Genomic DNA, 18697 nt, shown 5'->3' with positions numbered 1-18697 from the left:
TCGAAATTGGCTGCAGTATCCGGAAGATATTTCGAAATGTATACTATTGAAAGGTTTCTGATGTAATGTATACTATTGAAAGGTTTTATTACACTTGACTTCTTGTTTAACGCTCCCTGCAATTCAATTGAAAAAACTGGAGAGGCTATATCCTTGATTGACTATTATAATCGAGGAGGCTCAATGTACTCATCGGTTCTCCGAGTTGCTGTCTCGTAGTCCTGCGCAACTTCAGTACCTCCGCCAGACGTTGGGCTTTTTGTTCTAATGGGATCGTTGTTCTAATTTTATTGAACGAGTTCATTACCTGCAGTCGCTTCGAGTGGCATTTCCCTCATGCACTTCTCATTGAAGGATTTAATATTCTTCTTTTAGATCAAGCTGGGTGATAAATTGCTATCTCCTGTAGCTTCCGCGATGACCAGGAACCGTAGCTGGATATACCTTCAAAAGACTAAGTATTGTTTCTGACTTGTTGTTGGCCATTTCGCTTATAAATCAAAAGCCAACAAAATAATGAAGTACAAATGTGTACTTCTACTGTACTGTTGTAGGTTTTCGGATCAGCGAGAACTTAATTTCTACAAAGCTAGCAAACTGATGTTAGTTGCCAACAACGTTGTGGAAGTAACGCCATGGGTTGGTAAGCATAAAACGGAGAAGAGCGCGAGTAGCTTCTTTCATTTGATGTTTTCGATTTTTATTACCTGGAGAGCTGCTGATCAAACAGTGCTACGAGAAGTTTGGATACAGGTATCGAGGTGTAGTTAAATTGTCCATAATTGTCCCACTCCTACAACGGATTATTTCAATCTCCTGTCTATTTAGTCATTTTCGGGTCGTATACCTCGGGCCTTTTGAAGTGTCTATAAATCGCCATACGTTGAAGCGGTGGATCGCATTGTTTACGTTCTTTGTCACTCGTGGTGGTGGCACACGGGTTAGGGACACAATCGTGTCTAGTGGCGATTTGGTTGCTGTCGTGGAACTGTGTAAGACTCCGCCGACCAAAGAAAAAGTAAGCAATGGAAATATTTAACAGCATATATTTCTAAAAAAAAGATTTAGAGAAACAAAAATGTGTGCACTTTTAACAGACACACAATCGCCGGACCTACAGATCAATTACCAAAGTTGTAGAAGCAGAGTGTAGTCGCAAAAGCCTCGATCAACATGCTGGTTTTTACAAATCACCATGTGACAGCGTTTAGCTGTGTTTTAAACTCTCTAAAGATACTAACCTGTGTACAGCACATGATCGCAAATCAATCCCATAAAAATAGGAAATTCAACAGAAAATGGGACAAATATGTGATCATGGGCAGTGTATAGCCAAAAGTATTTATTCGTCTTTCACCGAACACGTTGAGGCATATATTTGGGTAATCGTTCCTCCTTTTCCAAGGAGGAATTTTTTCTACCAATTTTTTGCCAAAATGGCGCGTTTTGCCATAAATAAAAGGAATTCCGAAAGCGGAAACTAATGGCATTTTCGTTTTTGACAATGCACTACACCGGTGTAGTCGGTGCTACACTCAATCAAATTCCTTTTTTTGCACTACACCACAGTAGCACCAAGGTAAGAACACTATATCTTTTAACAAAAATATGTAAAACAAAGCAAGCGGCTGCCAGATGGTTGCGCTAGATTTTAGTGATAATCGTCGCTTACCTCTAGAACTACGTCGTAAGGGTTGTCTAAAATTCCCTGAGGGATTCTATATTTTCCCAGTTAGTATACTGCCGCTAGAAACATGTGTATAGAGATTGCCATAGCACATGGGACAATTATGCTTCTAGCGGCAGTATATTACTATTTGAAATAATAGGCATATCACTAGCTAATCTAAAAGATCAGATACGAATAGTACTATAGCTAACAAAATTGATAAGAAACTCTTGTTTATAAGGCAATGTTGTAGGTGTCGTCAACCATTTCTATAAACAAATGCGTTCTCTAGTAATCTAGGCAACCCCACGATATTGGAAGCATGAAAAACTATATAGATACTGTGGGCGCATTACATGTGGCATATACAACGGGACACACAGGCTTTGCTTTTATTTATTTACATGTCTTTAGAATTAAAGTTACAGGCTTTGCTTGACCTTTGAAGATCGGTAAGGTCACTAAGAAAAAGTTTATGGAACCCGAAACTTCGTAACAATATCAACAGAGATCTACAATGTCGATCTGATCTGGCAACTGGTCTTATCGTCGGCGTTGTTATACTAATCCAAGCTGCACAATTTGCAATTATTATTCATTTTTTGACGATTCTAGTTTCTTAAACATTGGAATTGGACTAATCAGCAGTTGTTGGACGAAAGCCGGATGTTGAACCTTTGTCGATATTTCAAAAGGTTCAGGATACAAATTCGCACTAGATGCTAAAAAAGCACCTACGGTGTTAGTTAAACTAATATCTAACACGAAGACCGTACTTTTCTATTAAAAATTACAGCTTAATATTTAAATATAATTCTAGAAACTTGCAAAATTTTTGTGAACATTATTTTGTGTATTCAAATAATACATTTAAATTCTAATTTGGCAATCCACATTTGTTCACCAAGTACCATTACACAAAACGTCATTATCTACAAATCGTGTTTTCGTAGCATTTTTTTTTTATTTTTATTGTATTGCATACCTTTCCGGCAGGTTGAAAATCGGGTAGTCAAATACGATCTGGCGTCGTAACAAAGAAACAAAATTGATACCTAGTCGATTATTCCTGCAAACTTTGTACATTTGGGTATTGAAATCGCAGTTTACTTACGGTATAGCCTAATTAAGCTTGCCTTGCAGTGTAATCGGAACTAATTATTAATGTCCCGTCGTTTCCACAAAACAAATCCGTATTCCTGTCCGTTTATTTTTTCTCATACGAATTTTTATTAACCAGCCATCAGGGCAATCAAAATTTGTCGCCTACTCGACTTTGACAGGGACGCGGTGTTTTTCATTCGCAAATTGTACCCCGTTCCAGGCACGGGCTTTTCCAACATTAGCAGAATTTTATTCGCGTGAGGCCACTGAACACATTGCACATATTTATAGCGATTTTACCAGCGGATTTGCACCTTTTTCCGTCGAATATTTTTGTTGACGACACTCAACCCGAAGTGAATTTTCCAATTTGCACTGCCATTTTGACGGCGAGGCGATGCGGTCGCGAGTACGTTAGGTCAGCAATTAAATAGGTCAACCGCAGCAGAGTGACGTTTGGTAGCGCATTGTAAATGTGTGGGTGGGTGGTCGTAAGTGGTTTTTTCCCGCCTGAAGATGTTAAACTGGACGAATGTTTCTTCTGTTACAGTCATTTAACACTCGCTAGCTGTTGTATTTGCTTTTTTTATTTCTACTGTTTTGTGAGCATAATAAAGCCATTGCATGCCTTTTGTAACCAACAGTGGGTCAGCAGGGTTGCCAAAATTAAATCAGTATGTTTGTACCAAAGAGAATATGTAAAGAGACGCAGAGTGAAAATCAGTCAAAACGGCAACACTCCCTTTACCATGATTTCAACACTAGAATTTTGGCAACCGCTTCTAATGGCAGCACTTTAAATGACTCCTATTATATTTTGAAAACAAACCTTTTGTCGATCGTTGTATTTGTTTATCAAACGATGTGCATTTCGAAACAAAGAGATGAAATAATTCTAAAGCTTGTTTTTACTCATACATATACTCTAGAATGCACCTTACAATCACGATTGCACTAAATTCTGACGGAAATTCAAATTTCTTTTTTGATAGATGTACAATACTTATCTCCTCCAACTCAGGCATGAGTAATGTTTATTTACATTGCACGATTGGTCTGCTCAATAAGGTATTTTTGGCTTCACACTATTCGTCTCTTTCCCTATTCTCTTTGGTTTGTACTAAAAAATCTTTTCATCTGTATTTACTCCACAGACTAACAGACATAACACTCAAAAACAAAGCTTCGCCCGCTTTAACGGTCATTTTAAATATATTTGTAGTTGGGACTGTAACCACATTTGAAATTATGGCGCCACTGACATATGAACAAGCATATGGGGGATAGACCACTAGTGAAAAATTGTTCCCAAACCTGAGGGGTAACCCACCAGTAAATGAGTGTTTGGGACTGTAAATAAAAGGTGGAGCTAGTGTTCTGGGAAAATTTTCGGATCGATGTTTTTTGAGGGAATTCCCTCATAGTGTTATGTCTGTTAGTCTGTGTTTACTCCTCGAAAAATCTGTGTTTATATCTGTATCGAATCAGTTGAGTCGTTTAACCTTTTATTGGATTATCTATCGAAGATATTAATTCCTGTGGTTTAAATCAGTCAAGAAAGGACCTGTTTATGGAATGGAAAAATAATTTTCTTTTTCATTTAATGGCTTCTGTTGATATATAATATTATATACATTGAGTTGACCAATATAGATGTCGAATTTGCGGACAAAAAATTGAGAAATAACAAAGCACAGAGCATTACAATTAACGTTTCTGGAAGTAGACTTCAACCAGCCGTTTGCTGGGTGCTAACCTGTGTGTATTACAAACCTTTACCTTTCAGAGTGAGTGACCACTCTGTAAAATGAAGATATATTTTAATATAGAGGGCTAAGCTGAGAAAGCCAAAGAGGAATTATTAGTGAAACTGAAAAAAATATTTCTAAAAACAGTTTTTGTGTTACTATGTTTTAATTGCCGCAAGGTTCTACCAAATACAAATTAAATACGCCAAGGTCCCATACAAACGGGTCATCAATTTTTGGCTCACCGAACAAACAAATTACACAACCCAATTCGTCTGTTTCGTTTTGACAGGCTTGATATGGCGAAAAAAAATGAAACTGGCAACGTAACCAAATCATAGTGTGCTGTTTATTTGCTTGTTTTTGTGCATTTGCGAACCAATAATACACAATCGGTATCCTTGGTATCCTTTTGCTCCTATTAATAAAACAAAAATTTGAACCAGTAAACTCCTGTACGCAGCAAACCTCAGGGAGTGGAATATATGTATCGGCATTGTACTTCATACTTAAATTGCGGAATTAAACCACTATGATTGAAAAGCATTTTGGCTTCCAGAACTGGTTTATGTGTAATATTAGAGCGAATAATAGTTTCTACAAAGCATCAAAAAAAAACTCACGGACAACCAACTGCAAATTAACCATGGATTGGTGTGTCGGGGAAGATCGCGATATTGTTGTTTTACGCAAAGGAAATAGTTCTTCTGGACAATATTCGGTAAATATTCAAATTTTTAATAATTGGAACTATATTACGAAGGTTTTATTTTATTATCAGAAGCGAACATGGGTGTCCAAGGTTTGACAACATAAATCGGTACAAATGCAGAGCGCTATTTGCAACCGTTCGAATTACACGACTGTGAACTGGTAATCGACGGTGATAACCTGTGCATTCAGCTTTTTGCCCGTTCGGAAGACAGAACCGGATCCTTCGAAGGGAATTATGACCACTATTTCCGCGCTGTGGTAGCATTTTTCGAATCGCATTCCAAGTGTTACGTGAGGCCGTTTGTGATACTGGACGGCGGCTATGATAAGAACAAACTAAAAACCGTGTGCGCTTTGAACGTTTCCTGGACAGGATTCAAATTATCAAGCATGTAAAAGTCGACCAATTATTCCGTTGTTGATTCGGGAAGTTTTTGTGGATGCACTGCGAGCGACAAAAGTTCCTTTTGTGTGGTGTCTTTTTTGAAGCGGATAACGAGATTGCAGTTTTGGCTAGGAAGCGCGATTATAATGTATTGAACTACGATAGCGATTTCTATATTCACAATGTTAAGTATATACCGTACGTAACGGTGACACATACGGTCTATCGAAAAGTTATAGATAATGATCACCACTATGCGATAGAGTTGGTGGGTCGTGGGAGCAAACGTAAGCATCGATTTCTGGTTAAACAGGGTGAATGTGAGATCCGAATAGATTGTATTAAAGAGTCGTACTGCTACCTGGACTGCAGTCTGTACACAATCGAAAATTTGATTGGTCCTAGTGAACGCCTCAAACCGGGTACGCTACCATTGTTAGCCGCCGTGTTTGGTAATGATTACATCGAAAGGCGCGTTCTGACCAAGTACTACACTTCAATGAGGGTGGGTAACATTAAATGTTGCCCCAAAACGATGGATTGAGGCGATACTGCAGTGGCTGCAGCTTCATTCCGTAAAGGCAGCCACTAGAGCTGTACTCAGTCATGTACGGGAGAGGAGTCGTGAAGGTTTGACGCGACAGTTTCGAGGTGCAATGTAGGGGTATAACTACGAGGAATGCAACTCGTATAAATACTTTAGATACTAGGAGCAACAGGAGGAGAAAGCCGATTGTGTTTCTGAGAAGTTTCTGGAGTACTTGTAAACGCCCGAAGCAGATAATCATCGGTACTGTGATCGATGAGAAAAATTGAAGCAACGTCGAGGAAAAATCTGTAAGTGGTCTGATGCGAGTTTTGCTAAATGTAGTATTTTATTTTTACTAATTTTCTTCAGGAATCATGATGATAAATCAACCGACAATGAAACTGACTCCATATTTCGTGATGGACCTTTATTATTCTAGTCAGTGCATACATTATCCGCAGGTTGAGGATATCACTAGACCAGAGAGCAATTCTATTTGCTAATAAGATTACATTTTTGCTCTCTTGAAAAGTGCAAGGGGTAAAAATTTTTGGTATTTAACCCGGGTCGTAAAAATGGCAAAATATCAATGGTTTAAATTCAAAAACGTTTTGTTGCCTGAAGCCGTTACCCATGATCCAGACGAAGAAAACATACCATTGTTCAGGATAGCACTTGAAAACTTTTCTGTGATGATATATTCACTATGGTTGATCAGCTTCTGACTAACCTTCAGCAATACTTTGTAGGCCTGCTAAAAGCAGCGATGCATCCTGTGCTGCATGTAATCATACCGTTATTATGTACATTATTCAGCTGCAAATGGTGGACAACAAACGAACGAAAAAATCACGGGACCTTAAAGTGTTTTAAATAAATTTTAAATGTTACCTGGAGACCCAGAAGAAATTCTTTTATTTTTTGTGGGCTGATAGGACTGCAGCTTACAGCTTAGAGGATCTCTGTCCGTTCCGTGAGACAAAAGTTTGCAAAATCGGGCAAAGTGGCAGCTGTCTGCCAAGTGAACACCGGTCCTCGGGAGTACAAAATTTTGCGCCTGTTTGTCTCGAAGTATGTAACGTCAAGCCCTCTAATTTGTCTGGTCAAATGTATCATTCACTACTGGTTGTTGCAGAAGAAGGCAGCCGAGCCCTCCGCTATGTACCTTGCTAGACACTTTTCGCGCTATTAAATTCTTATATTTTGGACATTCATCGGAGAACAAACTATTGAAAAGAAGTGAAATATCTATTGATCTACAGAAGTCTTTTGCTAGTTATAAAGTATACCTAATGAGGTTCAGTTTGGATTCAAAGATATAGCAGAGGTACGGTATTCTAAATAGATTATGCATTGCAGAATCCATTCAGGATTCTGAACTGATTCCAAATAATTTTACCGATTGGTTCTAGTAGTATTTAGTGAGGTGGCGCGATACTGGATAAAACTTCTTCCGTATGATCCCGCTGGATGGATTGCAATGCAATGCTTCCCAGAAGCAAAGAACTATGAAAAAATACGAATTGCGAATACTAATGGCATTTTCGTTTGTGACCGTGCATTACACCAATGTAGTGTGCAGAAAGTATGGCATGGCTGTACATACTATTAAAAAGTCTTAACAAGCGACAAGTTCTAAATGTAGCTCATGGATTGAACATTTCATTGCGCTACAGTTTCGTTTATTGTGGTTTCTCTCTGGCTATAACCTTCCCAATCTGCTAACTGGTCCGATCAAAATGCCACAATCAAACATCCCTTTAATTTTGTTTTTGAACCGCAAAATGGAGAAAGTTTAAACTGAAAGGTAATTCAAGGTAAATTTGTATTTGGTTTGTTGATTGGCATATGGCAGGCAAAAAAGCACTGCTGAAAGGGAACATTTCACTTTGGCAACGTGAGCTTAGCGCAATAACATGAAGAGCCGATTTCTCCATTATCGCTCAATTTTTAAAGTGGGATTAACGCCTCGGCAAACCTGGTCTATTCTATTTGTATTAGATATATGGGATTATTGGCACCACTGCACTGAACCGTTAAGACACTGAGCGACTCTGCACGAGTGAGAGCTATATAGCATTCCAGTTCCGTGACAAATGGTTGGCATCGTGTCATTGTAAAAGGTACAGAATACTTACGAGCAATACTTATTCTACATTTAGCAAATCATCTTTCTCTAAAAATATTCATAAATTGTAAGTACAAATGAACTCTAAGCAATGTGTTAAACTAACTTGTTAACATTTAGGCCGAGGGAAGGCTTTGATTATCATTGTTCGGAGAGCAGATGAGATAGAAGAAAAACCATTAATGTAAGTTTAATATCGTTTATTTGCTTAAAATTGATAAAAATATCCAATAAAAATTCTAGTTTTGAGCTGCACTAAACAGAACGGTCTGCTTCCAAAAAAGGGTTTTTACTCATCCGAACAAAACTCAAAAATTAATGATGAGTACGGTTGGACAGGAGGAATCTAACCTAGATTCAACAGGCTATGACTGTGCACTTTGTGACAAGCCGAACCACGCCGACAAGCAAATGGTTTATTGCAAAACCTGTAAGCGCTGGTTCCACTTTTTCTGCGTAGGTGTCACAGAAGCAATTAAGGACGTTTCATGGAATTGCGAGGGCTGTCAAAATAATCCGGATGCGAATTCTGGCATAGAAGATGGAAATGAGTCGAACGATTCCATTCTCGACATTGCAAACGTTGGTTTCAAGAGCAATGAAATGTGGCTGGCCAACGAGCAGGAGCAAGAAAAGGTCGATCAGGACCACAAACGTGACCTGGAACTTATGAAGGAGATAAAGCGAAGTAATTTCCGCCGGGAGTTGAAGCGCCAGGAGCTGCAACATCTGGCAGATCTTGAACTTGAACGCGAGATATTAGAGATGAAGCGGATAGCTGATGAAAAGTTCCGGAAAATGAAGGAGGAACTGTCAATACAGTATAGTAGCAGAAATACTGCGGGGGCAACAGACATTGGCGACAAACTCAGTCGGGACGAGGCAAAAAGGGAAACATTGTGGATGGATTCGATGCGAAACCCGGGAAAACAAAGGCAGCAACCAATGCCTGCTGATTACCGTGGCGCTTATCCAAAAAGCTCCACACCTGCTGTCGAAAACCACCTGGGCAATCCACCGCCACGAAAGCTGGGCACTACTTCGTCGCGAAATCCGCACATACGATCCAAAAAGGTATTACAACGTGAGCCTTCGTTGTACGATAACCGTGACTCGTCGTGTGGCGATGATTCGGATAGCGAAGGCAGCTATGTAGAAGAACGATGGGAGCGACCAGAGAGAAAACTAACGAAAGCACACTTAGCGGCCAGAAAAGGGCCATTTCAGAAGCTTCCATTCTTTACGGGAAGGCCCGAAGAGTGGCCAATGTTCTTCAGCAGTTGGCACAACAGTAATAAAGCCTGCAACTGGTCAAATTTGGAAAATCTTGGCAGATTGCAGGACAGTATCAAAGGGGCCGCGCTCGAAGCGGTGAGAAGCAGATTGTTATTACCGGAAATGGTGCCAGCCGTCATCGAGACTCTTAAAAACCTATATGGTCGACCGGAACAACTTCTCCAGACACTAGTAGCAAAGGCAAAAAGAGCGGACCCCCCACGCATCGACCGATTGCAGACGTTCATCAAGTTCGGCGTCGTTGTACAGCAACTTAGCGACCACCTAACTGCAGCCGGCCTCCGGGACCACCTGGTAAACCCCATGCTGATTCATGAGCTTGTGGATAAACTTCCATCTAGCACTAAGCTTGAGTGGGTGCGCTACAAACGACAGCGAGCTATAGTGACTTTGGCAACATTTGCGGATTTTTTGTCAGAGATCGTATCGGAGGCCAGTGAAGTGACGCTCTTCACCGAAATGCAGCCGGAGCAAAACCGCCGGGATGCCAAGGACAGACGCGAACATACGCGCAGAGACAGACAACCGGAAGGGTTCCTGCACACACATTTCGGCGAGGGGGAAGACTGGTGTCCGGCTGTCCAAAAGCAGTACGACAGAAAATCAGAAGAGCTGGAGGATAAGCGTAAACTCTGTCGAGTCTGCAATCGGACAGATCATCGAATTCGCTACTGCGAAGATTTTCGTAAGCTCTCCTGGGACCAACGAATGAGGGAGGTAAACAGGTGGAAATTATGCAACATTTGCCTGAACGAACATGGTCAGACGCGATGTCGTTTCAAGATTAAATGTACCGTTGGGACCTGCCAAGAACGACATCATCCATTGCTTCATCCGCCGAACCATCAGCGCTATTTGACACCTGTGACAACAGATTGCAACGCCCATGATTTGCAGTCAAATCAACCAGTTCTATTTCGAATGGTTCCGGTCAGGCTGACCAACGGTAAGCGGTTCGTGGACGTGATCGCCTTTCTCGATGAGGGCGCATCCTATTCGCTTGTGGAAAGGGAAGTGGCAGAACATATTAAGCTAGAAGGGGAGTCACAGCCAATTCTGGTGAAATGGACTGCCGGAATGACACGTATGGAACGTGACTCAAAACGTGTTGATCTGTCGATCTCGGGGCGAAATTCGATGAAGCAATTCGCTTTGAAAAATGTTCACACAGTTGATCAACTAAAACTACCAAAGCAAACGTTGGACTACACGCATGTTGCAGCAAAATATAGTCACTTGAAAGGTTTGCCTGTGACCGATTATCGTAGTGGTACTCCAAAAATTTTGATTGGTCTGAAACATCTACATGTTTACGCCCCTCTGGAATCACGTATTGGAAATGCAGGTGAACCAATTGCAGTGCGTACTCATCTTGGATGGACAGTTTATGGTCCACAGGAAGGTGGCGAGTCTTCGACAACATTTTCCTGTCATCATGATGTTCAGCGAGCGGCGGATCTTGAACTCCATGAACTACTTCGGAGCCATTACGTGCTGGAGGAATCTGGAATATCAGTTACCATGCTTCCGGAATCAGTCGATGATCGCCGCGCTCGCAAAATATTAGAGGAAACTACCGTCTGGGTGGGAGACCGTTACGAAACCGGTCTTTTGTGGAAGAAAGACCACCCTGAATTACCGGACAGCTACCCCATGGCAGTGAAGCGAATGCAAAATCTGGAAAAGAAGCTGTCCAAGAATCCTGAATTGCAAAGGAACGTGTCCCAGCAAATCAATCAGTATTTGGAAAAGGGATACGCACACAAATTAACGGTGCAGGATACAGAGGACGCGGTACCAGGTAAACTTTGGTACCTTCCATTGAACGTGGTACTCAACTCGAAGAAACCAAACAAGGTTCGTCTGGTTTGGGATGCGGCAGCAGCAGTCAAAGGAATCTCGCTCAATTCAGCATTACTCAAGGGACCGGATCTACTCACTAACCTGCCCGTCGTGCTGTATCATTTCCGTGAGCGGCCAATCGCTTTTGGGGGCGACATCACTGAAATGTATCACCAGATTCAGATCAGGCGGAGTGATAAGCAGTCACAGCGGTTTCTTTTTCGAAACGACCCATCCGGTCCCCCACAAACCTACGTAATGGACGTGGCAACCTTTGGATCAACGTCATCTCCGTGCTCCGCGCAGTACATAAAAAATAAAAATGCGCGAGAGTTTATTGAGCAGTTTCCGGATGCGGTAGAAGCGATTATTGGCAAGCACTACGTCGACGATTACTTAGACAGCACCGATACTGTCGAGAGTGCGATCAAACGAGCAGTCGAAGTAAGGATGATCCATTCCAAGGCTGGATTCCGCATTCGTAGTTGGGTCTCTAACTCTGCTGCCTTTCTTGAAGAACTAGGCGAGCCTAGAACAGACAAACTGGTTCACTTCAGTTCCGACAAAACTACCACTACTGAGCGTGTTCTAGGGGTTTCATGGGATGCGTCGGAAGATGTTTTCGTGTTCTCAACTAAACTACGAAGTGATCTTGAACCGTTCATTACGGGAAGCAAGCGGCCAACGAAGCGCCAAGTATCCAGCTGCGTCATGAGCTTCTTTGATCCTCACGGTTTCCTAGCTCCATTTACGATTCACGGAAAGCTGATCATCCAAGACTTGTGGCGGAGCGGGTGCTCTTGGGATGAGAAAATTGACGACGATTCTGCTGACAAGTGGAACCGATGGACTGCGGCAATGCTGGCAGTCGATAAATTAAGAATACCCCGTTGCTATTTCTCTTCAGCACTCCCACAGGACCGCGAAAACTTGCAGCTACACGTTTTTGTTGATGCAAGCGAAACCGCCTACGGTTGTGTCGCATATTTTCGAGCCGTGATTGATGGTAAGCCTAGGTGTGCACTAGTCGCATCCAAAGCAAAAGTTGCGCCGTTGCAGCATCTGTCTATTCCTAGATTGGAACTACTAGCGGCAGTTATTGGTGCTAGGTTATCCCAGTCAATTAAGACAGGACACTCTTTTCCCATCACTAGAACCTTCCTATGGACCGACTCTCGGACGGTATTGGCGTGGATTCAATCAGACCACCGGAAATACAAACAGTTCGTGGCGTTCCGCATAGGTGAAATTCTCAGTCAGGTAGGCCCCGATGATTGGCGCTGGCTCCCAAGCAAAATGAACAGCGCTGATGTATTAACGAAATGGAAACCCGGTCAGCCTTTGGATTCAAACGGTGAATATGTGAAAGGACACGAATTTCTGCACCGTCCGATGCAATATTGGCCTCCTGAAGAAACTGTGACACCAAATCCAAAGGAAGAGCTTCGAGCCGTTCATTTGTTTCACGAAATAGTTTCCACTCAAACGCTTATTGACTCCACCCGCTTTTCATGTTGGAACGTTTTAATTAGAACGGTTGCCTGTATTTTTCGGTTCATTTCGAACTGTCGCACGAAAAAATTACACCAACGAATTGCAGCGTTGCCTGCCTCACCGAGGCTCTTGAAGGTTATAAACAAGCCATTGACAGCAGTAGTGACCCCACTTACCAGAGAGGAATATCGAAGTGCTGAAAATTACCTATGGAGAATGGTTCAACAAGAGACCTTTGGCGACGAAGTAAAGATCTTGTTCAAGAATCGCGGTTTGCCTCCCGAGCGATGGTACGCTTTAGAACGTTGCAGTCCTCTATTCAAACTATCACCGATGTTGGATGAGCATAATGTTATCCGGTTGGAGAGTCGATCTGCACATGCTGAATTTATTTCGTTCGAGCTGAGATTTCCGATTGTGCTCCCTAAAGACCATGACGTCACTAAGAAGCTTTTACTTTTCTACCACAAGAAATTTGGTCACGCTAATCGTGAGACGGTAGTGAACGAGATTCGACAGCGCTTTTATATCCCGAAATTGCGCGCAGCAGTACTACAGGTATCGAAGAAATGCATCTGGTGTCGAGTCCACAAATGTTCTCCAACATTTCCCAGAATGGCACCTTTGCCCGATCAGAGGCTCACGTCGAGAATGCGACCATTTAGTTTCGTGGGCATCGACTATTTTGGGCCACTCAACGTTACTGTCGGACGGCGGAACGAAAAGCGATGGGTGGCATTGATGACGTGCTTGACCACTAGAGCCATACACATGGAGGTTGCTCACGGTCTCACCAGCCAGGCGTGCATCATGGCCATACGTAGATTTATGTGTCGCAGAGGAGTCCCCCTTGAATTCTTTTCGGATAATGGGACAAATTTTCAAGCTGTAAGTAAAGAGTTTGGAAGGCTAGGAAGACAAATTGACATCGATTGCGCGGAAGCTTTCACGGATGCTCGAACGCAGTGGCACTTCAACCCACCTTCGGCCCCTCACATGGGTGGTAGCTGGGAAAGGCTGGTGAGGTCTGCAAAGGAGGCAATGAAGGCATTCGATGATGGAAGAAAACTAACCGACGAAGTGTTGTTGACTGTTTTGGCAGAATCGGAAGAAATGATCAACTCTCGGCCGTTGACGTACATGCCTCAGGAGTCAGCGGAGGAAGAGGCCTTGACACCTAATCATTTCCTTCGTGGACTGCCATCCGATGAACGCAAGTTGGAACCTGTAGCCGTCAACCCGGCTGAAGCTCTTAGGGACCAGTACAAGAGATCACAACAACTGGCAGATGTGCTGTGGCAGCGATGGGTGAAAGAATATATTCCTACCATCAACCGTCGGACTAAGTGGTATGAAGATTCCGAGCCGATTGCTGTAGGTGATTTAGTGTATATAACGGATGGAAGCAGCCGCAGATGCTGGACTCGTGGTGTTGTGGAACAGTTGATTCGAGGTCGCGACGGGAGAGTACGCCAGGCGATGGTCAGAACGAACAGAAGGATACTGCGTCGCGCGGTGACAAAGCTAGCGGTACTAGAGCTAGGTGGTAAATCTGGCCAAGGAACCGAGCTTGGACCAGAGTTACGGGAGGGGGGATTATTGGCACCACTGCACTGAACCGTTAAGACACTGAGCGACTCTGCACGAGTGAGAGCTATATAGCATTCCAGTTCCGTGACAAATGGTTGGCATCGTGTCATTGTAAAAGGTACAGAATACTTACGAGCAATACTTATTCTACATTTAGCAAATCATCTTTCTCTAAAAATATTCATAAATTGTAAGTACAAATGAACTCTAAGCAATGTGTTAAACTAACTTGTTAACATTTAGGCCGAGGGAAGGCTTTGATTATCATTGTTCGGAGAGCAGATGAGATAGAAGAAAAACCATTAATGTAAGTTTAATATCGTTTATTTGCTTAAAATTGATAAAAATATCCAATAAAAATTCTAGTTTTGAGCTGCACTAAACAGAACGGTCTGCTTCCAAAAAAGGGTTTTTACTCATCCGAACACAAATAAACCAAATAAGAGATTGGCATAAGTTTTTCGTCGTTATTTGCATGTGTTCTATTTGCTTCATATGATTCTCTTCGAATATCTATTATCACAATTCGAACCATAATTGTTGCTGGATTGAAAACACTGTTCTTTGCACGATTGTCAGCTACTTGAAATCCGAAATAATTATATTGCTGTTCCACATTCCGAAGTAATATTAGCACATAATCCTTCCAGCAGGATCTCATCGATATTGATCAGCGCCGATTCTATCTGTAAATGCCATGCAAGAGCCTCACTACGGTACCCGAAATAAAAATAACTCCTGGTCCTGGTGGAAGATTTGGATGAAATCAAAAACGCAACCGAAATTAAATGTCATAAATGTTCCAACATAACAACAAAGCAAAAGCTGTGTTGCTAGTTTAGCACTATTTCAACAAAGTATGCTGTCACTCTGACAGTGTACCTTGGTTGGTGTACCTGGGTTATAAAATGAGTCCTCGAAAAATCGTCAGAGCATTCCGTATTAACATATTTGTATTTGGTTCTACTGTATCGATTTTGTTGGCTATTTTCGGCACCGCCGACGCCGGTAAAACATGATGATGAGTTATGTTCTACCATAGACCATGCGGTAGACTTGGGTGCAACGCCCAACTCCTACTCTGCATAAGGCAAAGAATTCTTCACATTTCCTTTCGATCATGCCCATATGAGCCTGCCTAGTTCTAGTTTTCCGTTCTAAGTTTATAACTGATTCGCTCTAGAATACCTATCCGTCTTTCAATTTCATTGCTTTCGTTTCTCTTAGTCTCAAATTTGCCGAAAATAGCCAACAAAATCGATACAGTAAAAACAGTTTTTGTAACATCATTTTTCAAAAATCTGTATATCTGTACATACACACAAAAATCTGTTATTTCTGCATACAGATTCTTGGTCTGAAAATGGCTGAAAAATCTGTATAAATACAGATTATTCTGTATTTTTGGTAACCCTGTGGGTCTGGCGAATTCCAAAAGTGAAATGCAGAGGGTACTTCGTATCGTAAGAAGATGACTTATTTTTCGATCCAACAGCCAGAGATGCCAGATTTGGAGATATGTCTGTAAATGTCGTAAATGTCCAACCATTTAATTTTGACTTTTTGATGACACACATATTTCTAGAGCGTTTTTTCATTACATCATATCTAACAGAAACGTCAAACGGAGAAAATCGCGTGCAAAAATTTCCATGCAACTTTCAAATTTATTTAACAAATAAAGCACACAGAAGGCTATTAATTCTACTATCACCTCTATTATTTTATTGCATTTTGCCGATCTCTTTTGCTATTATGCTCTTTTACATATGTGGTCTTGGCAACACCGTTTGTAGATGACACATTTTACTGTGACGTTTAGAGAAACGGGCTTGTAGTTGTGATATATTTCATGTGCTGTATTGCAACCGAGAGTGTATATGAGGTTTGGCATTGGAAAAACCAGCCTCATGCTAGGCAGCCATTTTGTCCTAGCCAACATCTGCCTTTGTTAAAATCAAAATAACCCAATGCTATTGCGCGGGCGACATGGGCCTAGAGGCGGCTAGGCCCATCATATGTTGACTACTGTCAAAGTCTCGACAAACATATGATTACGGCCTAAAAGCCAACTGTCAAAATCCACTTTGAATGGAAATTCCGGACAAACCGTTACACGCCAATCACAGAGGTTGATAATAAACGAAAGAGAAAAGTTTTCTCTTTCATAAACTGTTGTGAACTGTGTTCGACTAGTAACGGTTTGTCTGGAATTTCCATTCAAAGTGGATTTTGACAGTTGGCTTTTAGGTCGTAATCATATGTTTGTCGAGAAGTCTGTATATCTCCATAGCGGATGACAGGAGTGACACCCCCCTGGGAAAAACATACTAACTACAGTCGACTTGGAGAAACACAGTGGCGGATCCAGGGGGAGGGTCTTGGGGGTACGGACCCCCCCCCCCCCCCCGAAAATTTTTAAATTCTTGAGAAATTTTAAAATTGTTTCTATTTTAAATTCATTCCAAGTTCAAAATCATTCAAAACTAGATTCGATTACCAAACCTGATTTTAATTAAATGAGGGTATTTCATATTACGTATTGCACAATGAACATTTCAGAGTTGAAATTTTGGACCCCCTCCGAAATTTTTTTCTGGATCCGCTCCTGGAGAAACATCACAACGCAAAACATCACATCTACAAAATATTAGCAAAGCTTCATGTGACATTTTGACTTAAGATTAAATTAACATATAAACAGTTATCATTTTTCTCTGTTATTTGTGGACGATAAAGAGTCAATGCTTAGCTTCTATTTGGCATAATAAACTCAGTTTGTTTACATATGTTAGATATTACGTTTTGAATAAACGGTATAGATTTGCGGTTTTTTGTTTATTTTGTTTGCAGATATCTACAAATTATTGAAAATGAAGGTTATTGGTTACGCTGGTTTAAAACAGCCCGGGGACAACTTAACAGCTCCCATATATTGAACTCATAAGCAAATTTTGTGGTGATTTGGTGATGTCATGGCGGCTCGAATGGAACAAAATTTAAAAAAGGCGCATCCCATCTATTATTTTCTATAGCTGTAAAAATTAACACACAAATGACGTAGGTTTTTTTTGGCGATTTTGACCCCTCCCTCCCCCCTCGTAGCATTTGGCCACAAAATTCTAACCCTCGTAAATAATGTAGCATTTACCTACCCCCTCCCCCTCGTCCCATGTAAAGCGCCCGGGTGATGAAAAAAAAAACATTTTTTTCAATTATTTTAAATACATGTCCTTTCAAAATGTTTGACGACTTTTATCAACATTTTCATTATAACAGCAAATTGCGTGCAAAATAAGCCCATTTCATCACAAATATAGTGTTGATAGTATTGTTTGGAATTTTATATGTCAAGGGGAGCATAAAGAGAAGTTCTCTCAGTTCACAATCCTGCAGCTGCCAATAATTCTAAGAAGCATACGTTCATCTAAATTACTAAATTTTGTTTGGTTGAATTCGAAGTGAAAATTTAATTCAGCTTCCAAACTAAGTTTAATAGTTAGCAACATTAACTAACTAATGTAGCAAGTTAAATCCGCATACAAAATCTTTTCGTATTTTTGCGAATCGTAAAATTTACCTCATGAAAAACCGCATCAAAAGTAACTTGTTTGAATTTAAATTTATTTCTCTTGGAAATAATGGAGGATCATTAAATTGTTTTCTCTAAACAATGGGTTTTAAACTTAATGCTACGTCGCACAACTTCTGACCCTACCCTCCCCCGAGTCACACTTCGTCACAAATTTGGTATACCCTCCCTACCCCCCAAAATGCTACGTCATTTATGCATTGCCCAATTCCTGGCAGCATTCTAAAACCGGGCACTACCGGTTTGCTGCCAGAATTCTGGTAAAAGCGCACAAATTCTATCCAAAACCAATTTTGCTAACTGTGTAGAAAATCCTACATATTTCGTTTATATTCCCAAAATTCTAGAATTCTTGACGTTCTAAATTAATTTGAAACAAGATGTCATATGTTCACGAATTGTTAGGCTTGGTGATTTACTTTCATTGGCCAAAATGGTTTTCATTCATATTTCTCGGGCAAAAAGCACAAATGATTTACCGATTACACACTTCACACAACAATAAAACAAAAAAAAACAACGACTTCCAGTTAAATTTATAATAAGATTTATGTACCTTGCTGACAGTTTCCAGTTAGGGATAAATTTATTCTCTAATAATTGTTT

General features: G+C 41.0%; 2 protein-coding genes and 1 pseudogene across 7 annotated transcripts in view; 2 read left to right on the top strand and 1 right to left on the bottom strand.

Annotated features, from left to right (window-relative positions):
- The window catches only part of LOC131694731 (mucin-17-like), a 31604-nt gene extending 28413 nt beyond the window's left edge, over nucleotides 1–3191 (bottom strand). For 4 of the 6 annotated variants that reach the window (XM_058983207.1, XM_058983210.1, XM_058983211.1 and 1 more), the window contains exon 1: nucleotides 2784–3163. The gene's annotated coding sequence lies outside the window, so the exon portion shown is untranslated. Of the gene's footprint in view, nucleotides 1–2783 lie in introns of all 6 variants that reach the window. The other 2 variants (XM_058983208.1, XM_058983209.1) reach the window with 2 other exon arrangements.
- Nucleotides 3192–4906: 1715 nt separating this feature from the next.
- LOC131694729 (protein asteroid-like) lies at nucleotides 4907–6999 on the top strand (annotated as a pseudogene).
- Nucleotides 7000–8201: 1202 nt separating this feature from the next.
- Nucleotides 8202–14526, top strand: LOC131694730 (uncharacterized). The gene is made up of 2 exons (XM_058983206.1): nucleotides 8202–8461; nucleotides 8562–14526. Coding segments are annotated over exons 1-2 (5967 nt in total). The 5' UTR covers nucleotides 8202–8459.
- Nucleotides 14527–18697: the final 4171 nt, after the last annotated feature.

Source organism: Topomyia yanbarensis, unplaced genomic scaffold, assembly GCF_030247195.1.
Source record: "Topomyia yanbarensis strain Yona2022 unplaced genomic scaffold, ASM3024719v1 HiC_scaffold_127, whole genome shotgun sequence".
Lineage (NCBI taxonomy): Eukaryota > Metazoa > Arthropoda > Insecta > Diptera > Culicidae > Topomyia > Topomyia yanbarensis.
Note: the sequence above shows the minus strand (reverse complement) of the source record. Positions and strands in the feature narration are given on the sequence as shown.